Source organism: Pistacia vera, unplaced genomic scaffold (assembly GCF_008641045.1).
Source record: "Pistacia vera cultivar Batoury unplaced genomic scaffold, PisVer_v2 Contig838, whole genome shotgun sequence".
NCBI lineage: Eukaryota > Viridiplantae > Streptophyta > Magnoliopsida > Sapindales > Anacardiaceae > Pistacia > Pistacia vera.
This window is the reverse complement of record NW_022196710.1, coordinates 19,574-36,314: the sequence shown is the minus strand read 5'-3', so window position 1 is coordinate 36,314 and position 16,741 is coordinate 19,574. Positions and strand designations below refer to the sequence as shown.

The window sequence follows — 16,741 nt, the reverse complement described above, 5'->3', positions numbered from 1 at the left end:
TATTGGATTATTAGAAAGATAGATTACCTTGAAAGATTACAAGAAATCTTTAAAAAAATGTGTTTGATTAGTTGATAGGTATGTTATATTAATATGTTTGGTTATAGAGAATAAATTGATGGGTATGTTATTTAAATTACTAAATTGTCCCCTTTTTAAATATTAATATAAGATTATTTTTATTATTAATTTTTGAATAATTTCTTTTAACCTCCAATATTTCAGATTTAGCTAAAACACCCCCGTTTATATAAAACTTTAATTTATGATGAAATCACCCTCACCTCCTGCCGCCACCACAAACCACCACCGAGAATCTCTGAAAGTATCCTTGACTACATCACCGTGACGAGGAGGCTCCGATATGGCCGTTTCTGGCCATATTAATGGCCGAAAACGGCTATATCAAGCCAGATCTTGCCGAAAATGACCAGATCTATTTTGGCCATTTCTGGCCAGATCCCTGGCCATTATCGGCCAGGTCTAGGCAAGATCTGGCCGTTAACGGCCACGAACATGGTCGTTAACGGCCAAATCTATTCCAGCCAGATCTCGCCCAGACCTGGCAGTTAATGGCCAGGGATCTGGCCGTTAACGGCCAATTCCATCGATCTGGCCCGATATGGCTGTTTTTTGCCATCAATATGACCGAAAACGGCCATATCGAAGCCTCCCGGAGTTTCCCACCGAATCTTGTTCTTTTTTGGGGACTCCGATGATTTTCCTAGGGCAACCCATGGTGGTTGGCTCGCCGGCGGTGGTGGTTGGGTAGCAGTGGTGGTGGTGGTGGTGACTGGGCGGCAGTAGTGGTCTGTAAATTATTTTAAATATAAGGGCATTATTGTCCAAAATTTTAATTAAACAAAGGTAAAATTGAAATAGGATATTAATGTAAATTTGATTTAAAGTAAGGGTATTATTGTCCAAAATTTTTATTAATAAGGGATAAAATTGTAACAAAAAATGATAACCCCGGTAATCTCAGAATACCTAAGAAAATGGAGGTAATCAGATTACCTCCCATATTAACAATAGTAACCACTATTGGTATTTGAAGATTACCGGTATCTTATATTACTTGACAACCAAACATGGTTGTCAAGTAATATAAGATACCATTACCAAAGTAATCTCACATAAACCCCAACCAAACGCCCCCTTAAGATATTTGTCACCTACTCATCTAAAATGGATTCCTCCCTTCATCGATTTCGATAAGAAGCAAATGCTTTGGATCTGATCCATTAGGTCCTTACGCGAGTAGAGGGTGGGAAGGTAGGCATTGTACGCAGGCAAATATCGCGACACAAAATCTTTCACCTATAGTGTATCCATCAGGAAAATTTGGTTTCAGAAAATTAAAACATGCCGCCACGCAGATTAAAGCAAATAAACACACCTCTTCATCAGACATTCCAGGGTTCCCGGCCTCCCTCATTGCAATCTCTGCCTGCAAAATATCAACCCCATAATGTAATAAGGCACACAATTACGCTGCCACATTCAAAAGAGTCAGTAATCAAGTAATAAGAGCTACCTGTAAACGCCACTCATAGACACAACTCGGGTCCTTAATTTTGATGACAATCCAAGACTTTATGAACTTGTCCCAAGCATCATAATAAGCTTCAAGATTTTTATTTACGACTTCTAACTGTGAAAGTAACATCGGCAATAATTTTTTTTTTTTAATTTTCATCTGGGATAATGGAATGGAATGGAATAAAGAAAGTGCATAAGCAATTTCATTAAGTGTTAGTAAATATGTTGCAAGTCCTGACCTGTGGGTCAACTGCTTTAACAACTTCTGGAGGAAGAGGTTTGAAACCAAGCATCCAACCTTCAAACAGAATGACCTAAATGATCAACCAAAGCAAATATCAATTGTTAGCATAAACTATATTTCCTAGTCTCATAACGAAGAAGTTAAAATAGAGCGAGAAATCTGACACTGACACACAATACAAGGAATCAGTATTGGATTTGGTCTGTGGACCAAGAAGAAACCTGTTATTTTAACATTTACAGAAATCTATTTTAAGTTCTTGATCCACACAATATGAAAGCAGGTTCAAAATTCATATGAATTGTACTCTATTAATGCAAGGTCTAAGATGAGATTTCTGTTACCGTCAATGGTCCTTCAACCTCTGGCCATGTTGAAGGATCAGCTCTATCACCCCTCCCATTATAAGCAGACTGCATAGGACAACAACTATCATAAGCAGCTTTCAAACCAAAAAAAGTGCCTGGGAACAAGCGAAATTTGGAAATCATTGTGTGCTTACTTTATCATATCGAGGTAGCTTCATCTTTGTACCTGAATGCCTCCAATAAAACCAATCAAAAAAGTAAATAAGAATTAAGTGCAAAAGCAACTGACTGAACAAGACATCTCACCTTGTTTATTCAACTTGCTTACAGCAGTTAGTGTTTCAATAGACAATTGAAGATCATGGCTTCCAGCATTTCCTCGGAACTGACAAAAAATTGAGATAATTTGCTCCGGCACTCCATTAAAATTCACATATATTATTAGGATTCTTAATAGACGAATACCTCTAAAAGTGCATTTCCTGGATGTTCTTCTCTTAATTTAGCCTACATTAAACATGAATTTGCATCATGAGTTGATAACAAAAAGCAGAAGAAAAACAACCAAGTACCAAACAAAAGCAATATTACCTGACCCTCTGCTGTCAAATAGAAATCATCTATGGATAGAGTTGCAGACTTCCTGAAACATGAACTTAAGTCAGTAATGTCAAGTAACAGAGAATTGTGTCTATTTAATAAATTTCTGTTGCACTGCAAGCTACCTGCCAGTTTTTTGAAAAAGATAATCAAGAGCAAAAACAAGTGTTGTCTTTCCACAACCTTGAGGTGCACTGAAACCTATCTGCATTACCATAAATACGTAAGGACCATAAGATCAAAAGAATACTTAGTAATCCGCATTCCTTGCTGGGAACTTTGCATCACTTAAAAAACTTTATCAAAATGTCCACTGATCACAATACCATATACAAGCCAGAAAGCCTTTCCTATATATTAATGAAACAAGCCACAAAATGGTTACCGACGTTGGAATAGAAAACAACACACACATACCACCAAGGGAGGTATATCTTCCCCATCCTTAAACTTTGATCTATGCTGAGAAATTTGATCTTCACACCACAAGAAAACGGGTATGTAGTAGTGAAAAAATCTAGCTTTCTGCGGTATTGTAAGATACAGTTCGTTGAGCTGAAACAATCGAGATAAGTATGAGTTATACGCTATCCACTTGTCCACAGATTCCGCTATCTTCTCCGGGGTCAGTCCCAGCTTCTCTATGAGAGGACCTGAGCATATAAATTCAAAAAGGTCCTGAACAGATGAAATTTCAGCAGGTTTCGTGGGAAAGGCTGAAGAAGATTGGCGCTGCTTCCGTCCAGTACCAGCAGCATCAATTTCATGCATGGAATTTTCTTGCAACCATGAACATCCACTTCCTGCAGAAAGAGTCCCCAAACATAGAAATGAGAAGAGATAAAAAAATACTCATAAGCCCAGCAGAACGCAACTAACGGTTGGTGTTGAGCAGTTCTTTTGAGCACAGCAATCCATGGGGAACTATGTATCTTTAAATCAATCCACAATACACAATTATACACAGCACTAAACATGCTGTTTTCTCCTTTTCTACTCCTGATTTCAGTAAAGAAACGGCCATGAAATCAAATTTATGGAAAGGGAATTACGAAAATTTCAATTTAATATAATTATCTAGTGCAACAAGCAAACAGCAGGAAAAGCACTTACATTTGAAAATTAGGCAATTTTCGGATGTCCACAAGGAAGATGCTTAAAAAGTGAACTAATTTCAATGAATACCATACAGTTTAAGAAAAAAAAAATCAGGACAGGATCAAGTAGTTAATGTATGGCATTTTTATTTTAAGGGAATTTAGCTTATGCAATGGTTAAAATATCAATTTGTTTAATTTGAACGTAATTCATACAGTTAACTGAGAAATTAACCTCCTTTTAACTACACAAGCCTCATACAGCTACATGTCAATCAAAGGCGGAGCCAGCGTTGTCCAGGAAGGGCAAGTTCCTCCAGAATTTTTTTAAAATTTTCTTCAAGTTTCTAACGTTTTTATCTTTTTATTAAAATTCTTCTCAAAATTATCCAAGCTTAGCAAATAAAACATATCAATTTGTTTGCATTTCTTTCCTTCTCTAATTTGTATTACATTTTGAAAAAATATAACTATCAGTATCATTTGAAAACTTAAGTCTTATTATACCATAAATTCTATAATACAAAAAGAAATATCATGAGTAAAATTTCTAAGTGTATATATATATATATATCAGTAAACAATACTTTAAATATAATTAAAGATTATGATTAAAATCTATATTATCTAAATAATTCTTCATATAGGTTTTATTTGTGTTCTTAATCCAGGAAAAACAAAATTTTAAGTACCATTCACTATATATTGAAATACATATAATTGCACCTCCTGAAGGAAAATCTTGTCTTTACCGATGTCAACTGAATTAAATATTCCAGTCTCAGAAACAACAACCAGAAAAGATTCAAAAAACTTAAAACTAATAGAACTGAAATCATGAACTTCAACTTCCACCATAACAAGAACCATATAAACTAACTCTCTTAGGATAAATAAAAAAAAAAAAAAAAATTAAAAAATCGAAACTTTGAATAGAAAATGATAAAAATACCTGATTTAGAGAAATGGGTTGGCATTGGAGAAGATTTGAGAGACGGGTTTGACTTGGCTTGCGAGAAGAGAGAAGAAATAACAGTGAATTGAGTGTCATTAGGGTAAAAAGGGTGTTTACACTTGATATTAATATTATTATAATAAAGATTGTGATAAGTACGAGAATAATTGGTAATATTAAATAAAGAGTTTGTCATTGGAGATGGAGATAAGATGTTCAAAGTTGCCATTGTCATCTGTTTCTCCAAGTTAGTGTCTCTCAAAGAGTTGGACACATAAGACTTCGATGACGATGAGTGCGTATGGATTGGTTACTGGTTTCCTTCGTTAGGAACCAGACGTTCTGAAAGTACTAGAATACCATTCTCTAAAATGAACTGAAAAGACGAAAATACCCTATATTATTTTTTTTTACTAACCTCACATTTTCCAAAATAAAATCAAGTTTCTCGTAAATTTTGATTGAAATTCTGATTTAATTCAATGTTCTACTCGCTTTAAAGGACAATATTATGCTTACAATACAATCTCACAATCTTAACATGGTAACTCACAATGATTAACTTATAATATATTTTGTCTATCTAATTGTAAACGGATTAATTGTAAACTATCACGTTAAGATTGTCTAAGAAATTTTTTAAAATTGTGTTATGAATCCATCTTTATTATACTTTAAATGATGGATTGATGAACTAACAGAGAAGAATAAAAAGGAAAAGTTGCTGGAGAGAGGACAACCGACACTAAGAATAAACTAGAGAAGGAAAATAAAAGGGGTATTTTGGTATTTTCATCTCTATTAGTTGTTTACATGGTGACTATTTTTGAAAGTGGATATTTATCGAGAAACGTTAGAACAGGGTTATTTATGTCAATTTCTGATGTTTTTGTTTTGTTCTCATTCTCAATCAAGTTTGTTGCTGCCGTTAGTTTTTTTTTAACTTCTTTTTCAAGTAAATAAAAAAAAAAAAAAATGATACCCTTACAAAAACCCATACAAAGAAGGTTACAAAGTGATATTATCCAGAAGAAAAAAACAAAGAAAAAACGGAAAAAGAGAAAGAGAGAGAGAGAAACCATGAAAATTAAGAGTGAAGATTGTCTTTGCATACCCTATTTGTATATGTCTTTCAGTCTTTGTAAAACTAATATTGCTCATATGTTGCTACACTAAAATTAATATTTCGTATCTTAAAATGGTATTTTGTATTCCAATATTATTATATTTTCTTTGAAATTTGGTTTTAGAGTAATAATTAAATTTAAGAAAGAAATTAAGCCTGGTAAAATGCCTTCACATTTAAGGCTTCTTTTCCCTTATAATTTTTTTTTGTTTTTTTTTTTTTTGTAAGTAGTATCATTTAGAAAGAATATACAAAGAGACTATAAAAAAACTGACCATCCTACCTCAGGATAGCGCTTAGGATAGGAACAAAAATATAAGTCTAATAAATTGAAAGCCTAATCTCCTCTTGTTTGTCTGTCTTAAACACGTAAATAATAAAAGATAAAAGATGAGAAGAACACAAAGACAAAGACATCCTACCATAGAACATGCCCTGGGATAGGATCCAAAAAAGAAAAAACTTAAACAAGACTAAAAACAATTATACATATCATCATTCCTACCTCAAGATAAGCCTTGCGGTAGGAGAACCTATGAAAAGGAAAATTCTCATTAATAAGAAGCACATAGGCAATTGCAATTTCCAACTAAATAACCAATTAGAAATCAATAAATTACTCAAATTACAGTTAATGTTTAGGTAAAAAATGATGAACACTAATCTTAAACAAGAACAGGAAGGCAAATTACAAGAAAAACAAAATCAGGGAGTTGAGCCTTTGGTTGCCAAGATTACATTCAAAGAGTTACATTGTCTCTCACAGACTTTACAACCAGAAAAGATTAATTTCTCGAGCACTGATGGATGATGTACGAGTATTGAATGAGTAAAGATAATAATATTGACAGTTTGATACTTAAAATTCAAACTTAGTGGGAAGTCATTCCTGCATTGCCAAATACAAACCTTACAAAAAGACGCAGTTTTGGAAGAACCAAAACTCAGATGGAAGTGGCAAGAACATATGAACAAAGACTACAAAGATTGAGAAGAAAATGAATTTAACTCTAGAAACTAAGAATTAGACATTGTACAACCAACCTCTCGTGGAGAAACTAACAAAAGCAAAGCAACTTCCACCTGAAAGCTAAATGTTATCTGTTTGCAGCCCCCTCCCTATGTAGATGACTCACTTAACCACTTGTCTTCAAAAAAGTGTTTCAAGCAGTCTTGGAGATGACAAAGTTCCGACAGATTTAAACTGCCACAACAACGCCCGTTAGAGAACTTTTACAGTCTCAATAAAATGTACATCACTTAAAGTTTAGGTCTTTTGTTTGAGAAATGTGACAATCTATGATATAAGATGAAAAAAAAATGTAAATGCAGTATCATGCAGACTTGTTACCTTTTGTTGCCGATACTTCATGCGTATGGCATTCAGAGGACAACCATTGGTATTCAGTTGTAAGTCTTGTAATGCAAACGCTGTCATCTTCAGATCAGATGGCTTGTAGGAAGTGTAATGTTCAAGAGTTGCATTCTGCCAAAAACATTATGTCAGGCTATTGGATTCCAACAGTATAGGAAAAACCATGTTTAAAGACTGATAAGGAAGAGAAGTATGCAGACCCATGGGTGACATAATTGATCCAGTGTCCATCTGGCAAGAAACACAGCTGACGCAGCAATGACGGAAGGAAGGAAATTCAAGAAGCCATTATCCACCAACGTCAATTCTGCTAGGAAATTGGCCAAATACTCCAATTCAAGGCTAGGGCTCTGCAAATTTGCATTTCAGTAAGTTAGTCTTTCTTTAAACAGAAAGAGTAGGTATCAAATAAACCAACCACATTACCTTGTAAGAAGCTTGTGCTGCTCGAAGAAATCTCCTGAGACCCAAAACAATTTCCCAGAAAAATATATTAGGAATATCATAGCATATTCTATAATGCATGTCTAAACATTGAATGAGCTGGAGTACCTCAGAAAGGTTTTTGCAGTTGGTGCAAATAATTGAAAGCCAAAATGTTTTAGTACACGTATCTCCATCTTTAGAACCTGTAAAATAACTTTCCTCAGGAACACAAACAAAGTTTCTCAAGCAGGGAGAAGGGATAAATGAAAGGTTGACTCTGCTAGTGATGCAATATAAAAAAGTATTCTGGGTAAATAGATCTGAAATACGTAAATTTTAAAGTAGAAAACCTATGCTTACATTAGTGAAGATGCACTACTTTATATCACTCACTTGAACACAAAAATTTTCCACATTTCGGTTCATGACTGTTAAGCATTTTAAGTGGCTAGAACCCAAGACATACCTCCTCTCTTGTGTAAGTGTTGTCAGTGATGAAGCAAAATTCTTCTACTCGTGGTGCACATATTTCTTCATACTTCCTTCAAGTCATATAGAGAAACCCACATTAAGCATTAAATCAAATAAACTAAAAAAATAGCCATTATATGCTTAACAATCATACTGGATGATGAGGCTACTTACATATTTAATATACATCAGCATAACAATAACTGACTATAAAGTTATGCAAGCCTTATAGTCAATCACAATCATTAAATATAGAGCTGTGCTATGGAGTATGAGAGCTTACGAGGAAATCAACATGCAAGTGATGCCAAGCAGTTGAAGTTTTTGTCTTTCAATGTAATTTTGACTGAGAAACCAATCAATGAGGTATACTGTCATGTAAAGCGTATCTGGCACCAACTTATATTCTTCAGAGACCTGAAACCAAGAATAAATTAATTTGTAAATTAGCCATTTTGGCATTTATAATTTGCATATATAACCCTGCGAGGGCTTTACATCACTAAAAACGGATTTGAACTGCCAAGAATAAAATTACTTTCTCAACTTGAAAGAGACACTAAATTGAAACTCATTTCTAATGCTAGTATAAAACTTTCGGAAAATGAATAATGCTCTGTGAATGATATTCACAATGCTAAGAAAAAAACTAAAGACAACATGATGAGCACTAAAACAGCAGCCAGAGCCAGCAAAGACAAAGTTCTTTGTACTTCTTTTTTTTCTAGTTTGTTTTTTTATTACTATTCCTTTCTGCTTTTGGGCAGAAACAGTTTCACTCTGTAATAGCCATTGCAACAGTCTTTAAAAAACAAGGCCATAAAAGGCTCATGCCTCAGGATAAACCTCAAAATCTAAGCTTTGTAGTAAAAAAAATGCATTACTCAGATCATTTAAAATAACAAATTCAGGTAATGAAACTATTCTAACCTCCACAAGCCAATCAACCAGAATCCCCCGCATGGTTTGAGTTATATCACGTTGTATTGTTTCCATAAAACTAGGAGATGGTCTTCGGATGAGCTGTAGAAACCAAATATTAGGCCATGATTTAAAGATTCTTGCAGCATTGAATATGCCTATGCATCATTTCATTCCAGTGCAGCCATAAGCTATAATGTTATAGGAATAAAAATTATATATATTCATCCTAGATTTGCATGTTCTATATTTTAATGGTCATTCTCATAGTTCCATGATTTAGAGAAAATTGCTTATATGAAACAGCAACAGAGGAAAAACATGAATGCTATAGAAATAAAAGAATGGTATCTACACCACCAACCTCAGCAACACGCAAATTGCTGTAGATATCAGCAGCATAGAGGCTGCACAATTGAGGATCTGTATCATCAGAGTCAATGTTCATGTAGTCAGGATCACATGATGTCATCAACTTCTCATGAAGGCTGCCTTTCTCCTCTGTAACCATTTGAAACAAAAATGTCACTGATTTTTTCTGCATGCAACTATTTAGGATAAAAGTAGTCAACATATGTAAATCAGATACTAAATACAAAAGCTCCCACAACTATATTCATCAGGCATTCTAATCCCATTCATGAACCAGTAATAAATTAGTACATAAAAGTTGTCCTGCTTGGGGGTGAGAAATGGAGGACTTGCAAACCTTTATTTGGAGAACTTTGAGACTCTGAAGGCATCAGGGAACTCTGGTCTGCAATCCTTTGATTGTCTATGCCACCCTCCTGAATAGTAGTTGAGCGCAGAGGTTTATCTGTACCCAAACTAGTTGAAAGTTCTTCCGGTTTAGATTCTTCTTTCACTATGTCTTTGATGATTTTTGTTTTTGAATTCGCTTGAACCTGCAGCGGTTCTACAGAAACAGAAGGAACCACTTTGGTTACCCTGGTCTGACCTCTTTTTGCCTGCTTAATGTTTTTAGCCTGGAAAGAAAACATTAACATTACTGACTGGTAAAGAAAAATAAGAAGTTCTAAACACAATTAAATTTAACCACCCAATTAGATATGCGATAATACAGATATTTTCAATTGTAAATCATAACAAAAGATACTTTAGCATGTGCTACTGTAACAAGGATGAGAAGAATTTGAATCAAAACTGTTCATGCAATAAATACATCTATCCATAGATGAAATTAGCCAAATCAGGAGCTTGTAATATATGCAGTAATTAGAATGAATAAGAGTATACAAAGCAGAATTGTGAACAAACATTGAGGAAAATACAGTAACCTGAATTTTAGTTGCATTAAAGCAGCTCTTGTAAGAACTCCCACAGAAAACATTTGTGGCATCCTGAAGCACTGCTCTTCTCTTATGCTGATGTTGTGGATTATCAGGTGCATTGTTGTTGTTCTCATCCAAGGCTGCTCGTTTTGGATTTCCTCGCAGAGCCCTTGTTTTATTTTCTTCCCTAGGTGCTTTTGAAGGAGGCATCTGTCCAGCCGAGCACAAGGCAGCAGCTCGAGCACGTGTTACTCGTCCAGCAAATTCTCCAAAATTAGAAGTCATGGAGTTCTGCTTCTTCATATTTACAGGCCTCGGAGGAGAACAACACAAAGCATTAAACAAAACTAGAAAGTTTGTACCTGCAACAAACTAGCCATATCAGAACCAAGCAAATTCAAATACAGGAACTCGAGATGAAAGGTTCAACAGAAGCACACTTAAGAGAGAAAAGCAGAAGAACCAGAGATCAGAATAATGTAACCAAAAATTTTGTCAGTCTTATCAATGAATTTGTCAGATCTTGAACTTTATATTGGTCAAACTTTCTTCATGAATATACATTATCAAATAGGCAGTTATTAAAGATGTTACTCTATCTCATTACCAAGAAATTTATTGAGTCTCAATTTATATAATCAGAAATCTCAAATCCACTAGCTTTTTTCCTCCAAATTGCACACAAACAACATCAAAGCACTAAATTATTCTTGCAATATAGAGCTACTAAACAGATCATGTATTCCTGCCCAATTTTCACAAAGAATTTCTTGGGATGTCTTTCCAAGTTATACAGTCATTCACGGAAAAACTTAGTAAAGCTCAGAAAAATTTATCAAGTATCTAGGATTAGCTTGACAAGCCTCAACATGAGGAAAATGACAAACTAATGTGAAGAATCCAAGGAGCAAACCATATATAAACGAAACTACAAAATGCATGAAAATTTTCAAACTCCTAGATGTGAGAAAATAAAAACAGATTCAAAATGTGAGCCCAAATTTCTGATGAATTCAAAAAAAAAAAAAAAGAAGAGAAAAGGACAGCACAAATCCAAAAAACAAAAATAAGAGAAGGAAGGAAAAAAAAATTCAAAATCTGTACTCTGTTATACTCCTCCTAATCTTGTCTAGAAATCTATGTTCTATGACTTCAAGAATTTTCCAATTTATAACAATTAAAGTGACTGAAAACAAAATTAGGAAAAAGATTTTAAAAAATTTAGTCTCACCACAAATCAAGCAAAAAGAAACAAAATGTTTCCAAAAATAAAAACAAATCATCTAACACAAACAAAAACTGAGCCACATTATACTCACTTAACTTTGATCAGCAATCCTCACTCTCTCAGATCCTAGTAAGCTAAGCAAAAGCCTTAAATTTTCATCTCCCTTTCCCACATTTTCTCAGCAACCATACTAAACCCATATCCCATCAAGAACGCAACACCAAACCCACATTACAAAAATTCAAACTTTTAAAAAATTAAAGCAAACCCTAATCAATGTGACAGCAAATAAGCTTCAAAAATAGCAATTCAAGAAAATATAGAGACATAAATACAAATGGGTATGTTCATATATGTAAATGTATGTACCTAGACGTATGTATGGATTGAAATTAACCTGATTTTCGAGTTCTAAGATTCAAAAGGCAAGCTTTAGAAAGAGAAAGAGCGTCGTTTTTAATATATAGAGTTGAGAGAGTGAGGTGCCAGCTATGACTATGAGCGGGCGGGATAGTGAGAGGTTTAAACTCAAGAGGAATTAAAATATATTAAAATAAGATGAAGTATATTTAACTTTATCATATAATAAGACTTCAATTTTTATTATTATTATTTGACCCAATAGAAAAATCCTAAATTGTTTATTTAAATTAAATAAATATAATATGACCTAAAGTCATGTGATTACTATTAACTTATAATAATACAATTCCCAGTGACAATGACACTTCTGAAAATTAATTTTAGTAATAACATTTCATAAAAATTATAAATTTTTTATTTTTATTTTTTTAATATAAACAAAATTTAGTGGCATATAACACTATATTTATATAATATCTAGAAAGCCGAATTTTTTATTTAAAAAATAAAATAAAAACCTTAAAAAGTCCCTCGATGAATAAACATATTATATTTATTTTTAATTTATTTTGAGTATTAATATTATTATTTATTGATATAATGGGAAAGTTTCCATAAATATGTTTGATTAGAGGTTGAGTGTTGACTAAAGGGAGGAAGAAGACAGAGCTGATGAGATAAGATGGTGTTAATTTAAGTTTTGTGATTAGTCTTTGATTAACAATAATTTTGCGAGATCTAGGTGATTAGTTTCCTGTATTTACGTGTTTGACCCCGGGATTTGTGGGTTATTACTCCATGGTAACGTTGACTTGTTCATTGCTATCTGAGGGGTAAATTAGTCATTTAAATAATCAAGTTTCCCTTTTTAATGACTGTACTGAGGAGGAGAAAGTGGTAAATGGTAATCCTCTGTTTGTGGAGAAATTAGCAAGGAATTATTGTTGATTTATTCAAAAGGGTTATTAAGAATTAAATGCATTTTTAAAAAATTAAACCCACTTAATCAAATTGATTATATTTATTTCTAATGATCTTAAATTTGTTTTTGTGTAATAAAATAATGATTAGAGTTCAATTATAATTGTTATAATTCATTAAAAATTTAGTTATTTTCATGGGTGTGTCTAGGGGTAAAATCGAGTCAAGCAGATCGAGCTCGACTCGGCTTTAGCTCAAATTCTACTTAACATTAGTCGAGTGAAGTTCGAGTAGATCGAATAATTTCATAAGTCGAGTTCAATCATTATACAAAAAGCTCGAAAAACTCAACTAAAACTCGATTAAGGAGCTCGAATTCAACTTTTAAGTACCGAGGTCGAGTTCAAATTAGATTCATCATGCTCGAACTCGGTGTTGTAACAATCGAGTCGAGTTCGAGTACCTAGATACTCGACTCGATTTCACGCGTATCTATTCAGATTTCAAAGTCGAGTGGGAGCTAGTGACCCCACTCAAAAAAAATATTAAATAATTTTGTTTAGTTAAAATTATTTTCCATAGATTAGTTAAAAGAAATGTGAAATGGTTAATTTGATGTTAAATTTGAATTTCAATTAAATTGGAGGTAAAATTGGTTAATTATGAAAGTATAATAAACAAAGGTGAAAAGTTTTGAAAATTTGAAAGTTAAGATGGGAAATTGGAATTTTATTACAAATAATTATCATGTGATGTTGGCAGCTTTTATGACGCATGTTTTGTTTATCTTCAATGTTATCTGGACCCCATATGTTAGGAACTCTGAAAAGTCAATTCTAACCAACCTTTTCAAATTTGTTTTGTCATCGACAAAGGATAATAGGGTCATTTTGAAATCGCAAGTAGCTAGTTTAGTATTAATAATGGCTTACCACAGAGCAAGAGCAAAAGCAAAAGTAAATCTAGGATTTGATTATCAAATTGTCACATGATTTGAATATTTGAAGTTTAGGTTATGGTCTTCATTATTGTTATGTTGTAATGAAGAGTATGCACGTTCATTAGTTGGGTAATTTGGATCTTTCATTTACAAGTTTATAAAATGCTTTTTCTATTTTTAAAAAGCAACATCGTCATATTTAACTTTTTTTTTTTTTAACCCAGGTGTTCAGACAAGTATACATGCACCTCAGCTAATCCTTGGGGTCTATTAAACACTTTATAAGCTTAAAGAATCAAGTAAGTCATAAAGTGGTTGATAGCCTCGGTGTTTGAATTCGAGAACTTAATGAATGATACAAACCTCCTTGACCATTAGACGAATGCTTTGGAGTTGACTTTTATCTTATAATATTAAGTTTAAAGAGATTGGATAAAAAGACTTTATTCAACCCGTGTTTTAAAATACTAGAATTTTCCCATAAATTTACAAAATGTTTTTTCTATTTTAAAAAACTACATCGTTATATTTGACTCTTTTTTTCTTTTTTTGATAATCAAAGTGTTCGGACTGATTTATACATACTCTAACTAATCTCTAAGACCTATTGAACACTTAACCAGGTAAATCATAAAGTGTTAGGTGGCCTCCAGGTTTGAACTTAAGAACTTAATGAAATGAACAAACTTTTTTTATCGTCAGGCTAACCCTTAGGATTGACTTCTATCTTACTATATATTAAGTTAAAGTTTACATTTCCTTTGTGTAAGGTATGCAAGGTCGCAATTAGGAATTATTTATTTATTTATTTATTTATTTTGTGATATAACACCCCTTGATAAACGACTTTTTAAAGCAAATCATCACAATTTGAGAAGATTTTTTTTTTTTTTTGTTAAAAATAAGATATGCATCTGCTCATAAAGATATCATTTACCTTATTCCTCAACATGCATTTGTTATACAAAAATATATTTAAATTTTAATTGGAGTTTTGGTTTAAAAAATAATTGGAGTTGAATGTCATTTATGTAAGGAAATATTCAATTTAAAACATAACAATAAAGTAAATTATTGATTAAAAGACTATTACCTTTAATAGTCAAACATATCAAATGAATGATGAATAAGAAAATGTTTTATTTATGCTTTTCAATATTAGAATGATTAATTACTTTTTTACTTAAAAAAAAAAATTACGCAAATTTTAGAATAAAGCAATATTAAAAAGTTAAATACTAACTTGAGAATGAAATATTTAAAAAATAAAGGTTATTTTATAAAGCTTAACACATTTTTTTTTTCTATAAAGCACTCTCTAAGTTGGGCCTTTGAATACATGTATTTGTATTTGTATTTTATATTTTGTATAGTATTTTAGTCATTTATCCTTATACTTTGATGGTGTTTGAGTGGATCTATGGATGTGATATGTCAATGTGATAGGCTAAGGCCCATTGGGCTTTTCGATCTACGGAAAACGTTCTTTTTTATATTGTCCAATTTATAACATTTTATATCAGCAGAAAATCACCTGTAATTATTAAAAAAAAAAAAAAAAAATCTCTCTGTTACCATTTTGATAAATTCGAAGGGTAAAATTGTATTTTCACTTTTATTGAACACAGTAGTAAACCTTCTTACTTAACATGTTTTGTCTGGGTCCTATAATAAAGTCTACGGTGTTTGTTTTTTCAGATATAGGGTTTTTGAAGGGGAAATTATAAAGGAAGAGCTACGGAAAAAAATAAATAAATAAAAAGAGGGTACATGAACATGATATAAGGATGTAATAGTCATTTCTCACAAATTCTTCAATGAAAATGTAAGACAATCAATGTTTTGGGTGGTAAGTGATTTTCTCCTCTATATTATAAATTTTACTTGTAATTACCTGCTGCCATTCAATAAGGTAATTTGGATTAGAATTAGGACATATTATATGCAAAAGTTATATCTATTATAAGAGATTTGAATTAGAATTAGATTTATTATATCTATCAAACAGAGATACAACTTTCTTTCCTAAGGTTGATTGGACTAGGATTGGATTAGATTATAATAGTATTATCTTATTTTATTTTTTATTTTTTGATAATCGGGGCGTCCGAACTAGTTTATGCGTACATTAACTAATATGTAGATCCATTGAACACTTTATAAGTCCAAAGGATCAGGTAAGCCAAAATTTTATTGTGATTGACAACCGTAAGGTTTGAACCCAAGAACTCAAAGAAGTAAGCAAACATTTTTAAGCCAATCCCTTTGGGTACTGTCTTGTGTTTGGTGAAATATGGAATTGGATAAAAATATTGATATTAAAAACATTAAATATAATTTACTAATAATTTTTAAATTATTAAACTTTTACATTTTAAATTAATAATTAAATAAATATATAAATTTGTATATTAATAATTAGTAATAATTATATAAATAAATTATTTTATAATATTTTTATCATAAATATTTTAATATTAATTATAGATTATAAATAATTAAATTTTTTAATGTAAAAAGGAAAAAAAAAGTTAATCCAACTTGGCGTAAGTAATCCGATGGCTACTGCCTACTAGTTATCCCATCACTTGTCCCAATCGTTTGGGAATTGGGATAAATAAAGGGGACTATGGGTTGGAAAAATAGTCCAATTCCATGTTTGGACTTTGGATGCATTTTTATGAGATATAATCCAATCCCATGGCCCATCTATAATCTGAAGTTGGGACAAACTTTTTTTTTTTTCACTTTTTATTCTATTAAACAAATTAATAATTTAAATTTAAATTTATAAAAAATATTTTATTATAGAAATATTATATATATTTTCAAATATTATTATTAATAATATCTTAGCTAATTAATATTTCCATAAATAATTTTATATTTAAAATTTAATATTATTAAAATATTTTAATTTTCTTATATTTAA

At 31.9% G+C, this 16,741-nt stretch overlaps 2 protein-coding genes across 3 annotated transcripts; both read right to left on the bottom strand.

Moving 5' to 3' along the window:
• Positions 1 to 1,162: 1,162 nt before the first annotated feature.
• LOC116118134 (D-glycerate 3-kinase, chloroplastic) lies at positions 1,163 to 5,060 on the bottom strand. The gene is given in 13 exon segments (XM_031404102.1): positions 1,163 to 1,252; positions 1,255 to 1,320; positions 1,400 to 1,450; positions 1,538 to 1,654; positions 1,782 to 1,856; positions 2,131 to 2,199; positions 2,289 to 2,320; positions 2,401 to 2,479; positions 2,560 to 2,601; positions 2,686 to 2,737; positions 2,820 to 2,899; positions 3,112 to 3,497; positions 4,744 to 5,060. Coding segments are annotated over 13 exon segments (1,356 nt in total). The 5' UTR covers positions 4,982 to 5,060; the 3' UTR covers positions 1,163 to 1,183.
• Positions 5,061 to 6,744: 1,684 nt separating this feature from the next.
• LOC116118139 (cyclin-A2-4) lies at positions 6,745 to 12,060 on the bottom strand. Of its 2 annotated transcripts, none has more exons than XM_031404113.1 (12): positions 11,955 to 12,060; positions 10,364 to 10,719; positions 9,775 to 10,051; positions 9,430 to 9,566; positions 9,075 to 9,167; positions 8,428 to 8,561; positions 8,140 to 8,215; positions 7,800 to 7,876; positions 7,674 to 7,707; positions 7,448 to 7,597; positions 7,224 to 7,358; positions 6,745 to 7,076 (listed from the first exon to the last, which is right to left on the bottom strand). In XM_031404113.1, exons 2-12 carry the CDS (start codon positions 10,658 to 10,660, stop codon positions 7,023 to 7,025), a joined length of 1,464 nt encoding a protein of 487 aa, XP_031259973.1. In that variant the 5' UTR covers positions 10,661 to 10,719; positions 11,955 to 12,060; the 3' UTR covers positions 6,745 to 7,022. The 2 variants fall into 2 exon arrangements, with proteins under 2 accessions (XP_031259973.1, XP_031259974.1); XM_031404114.1 differs by having other exon boundaries at positions 11,983 to 12,054.
• Between the last annotated feature and the right edge of the window lie 4,681 nt (positions 12,061 to 16,741).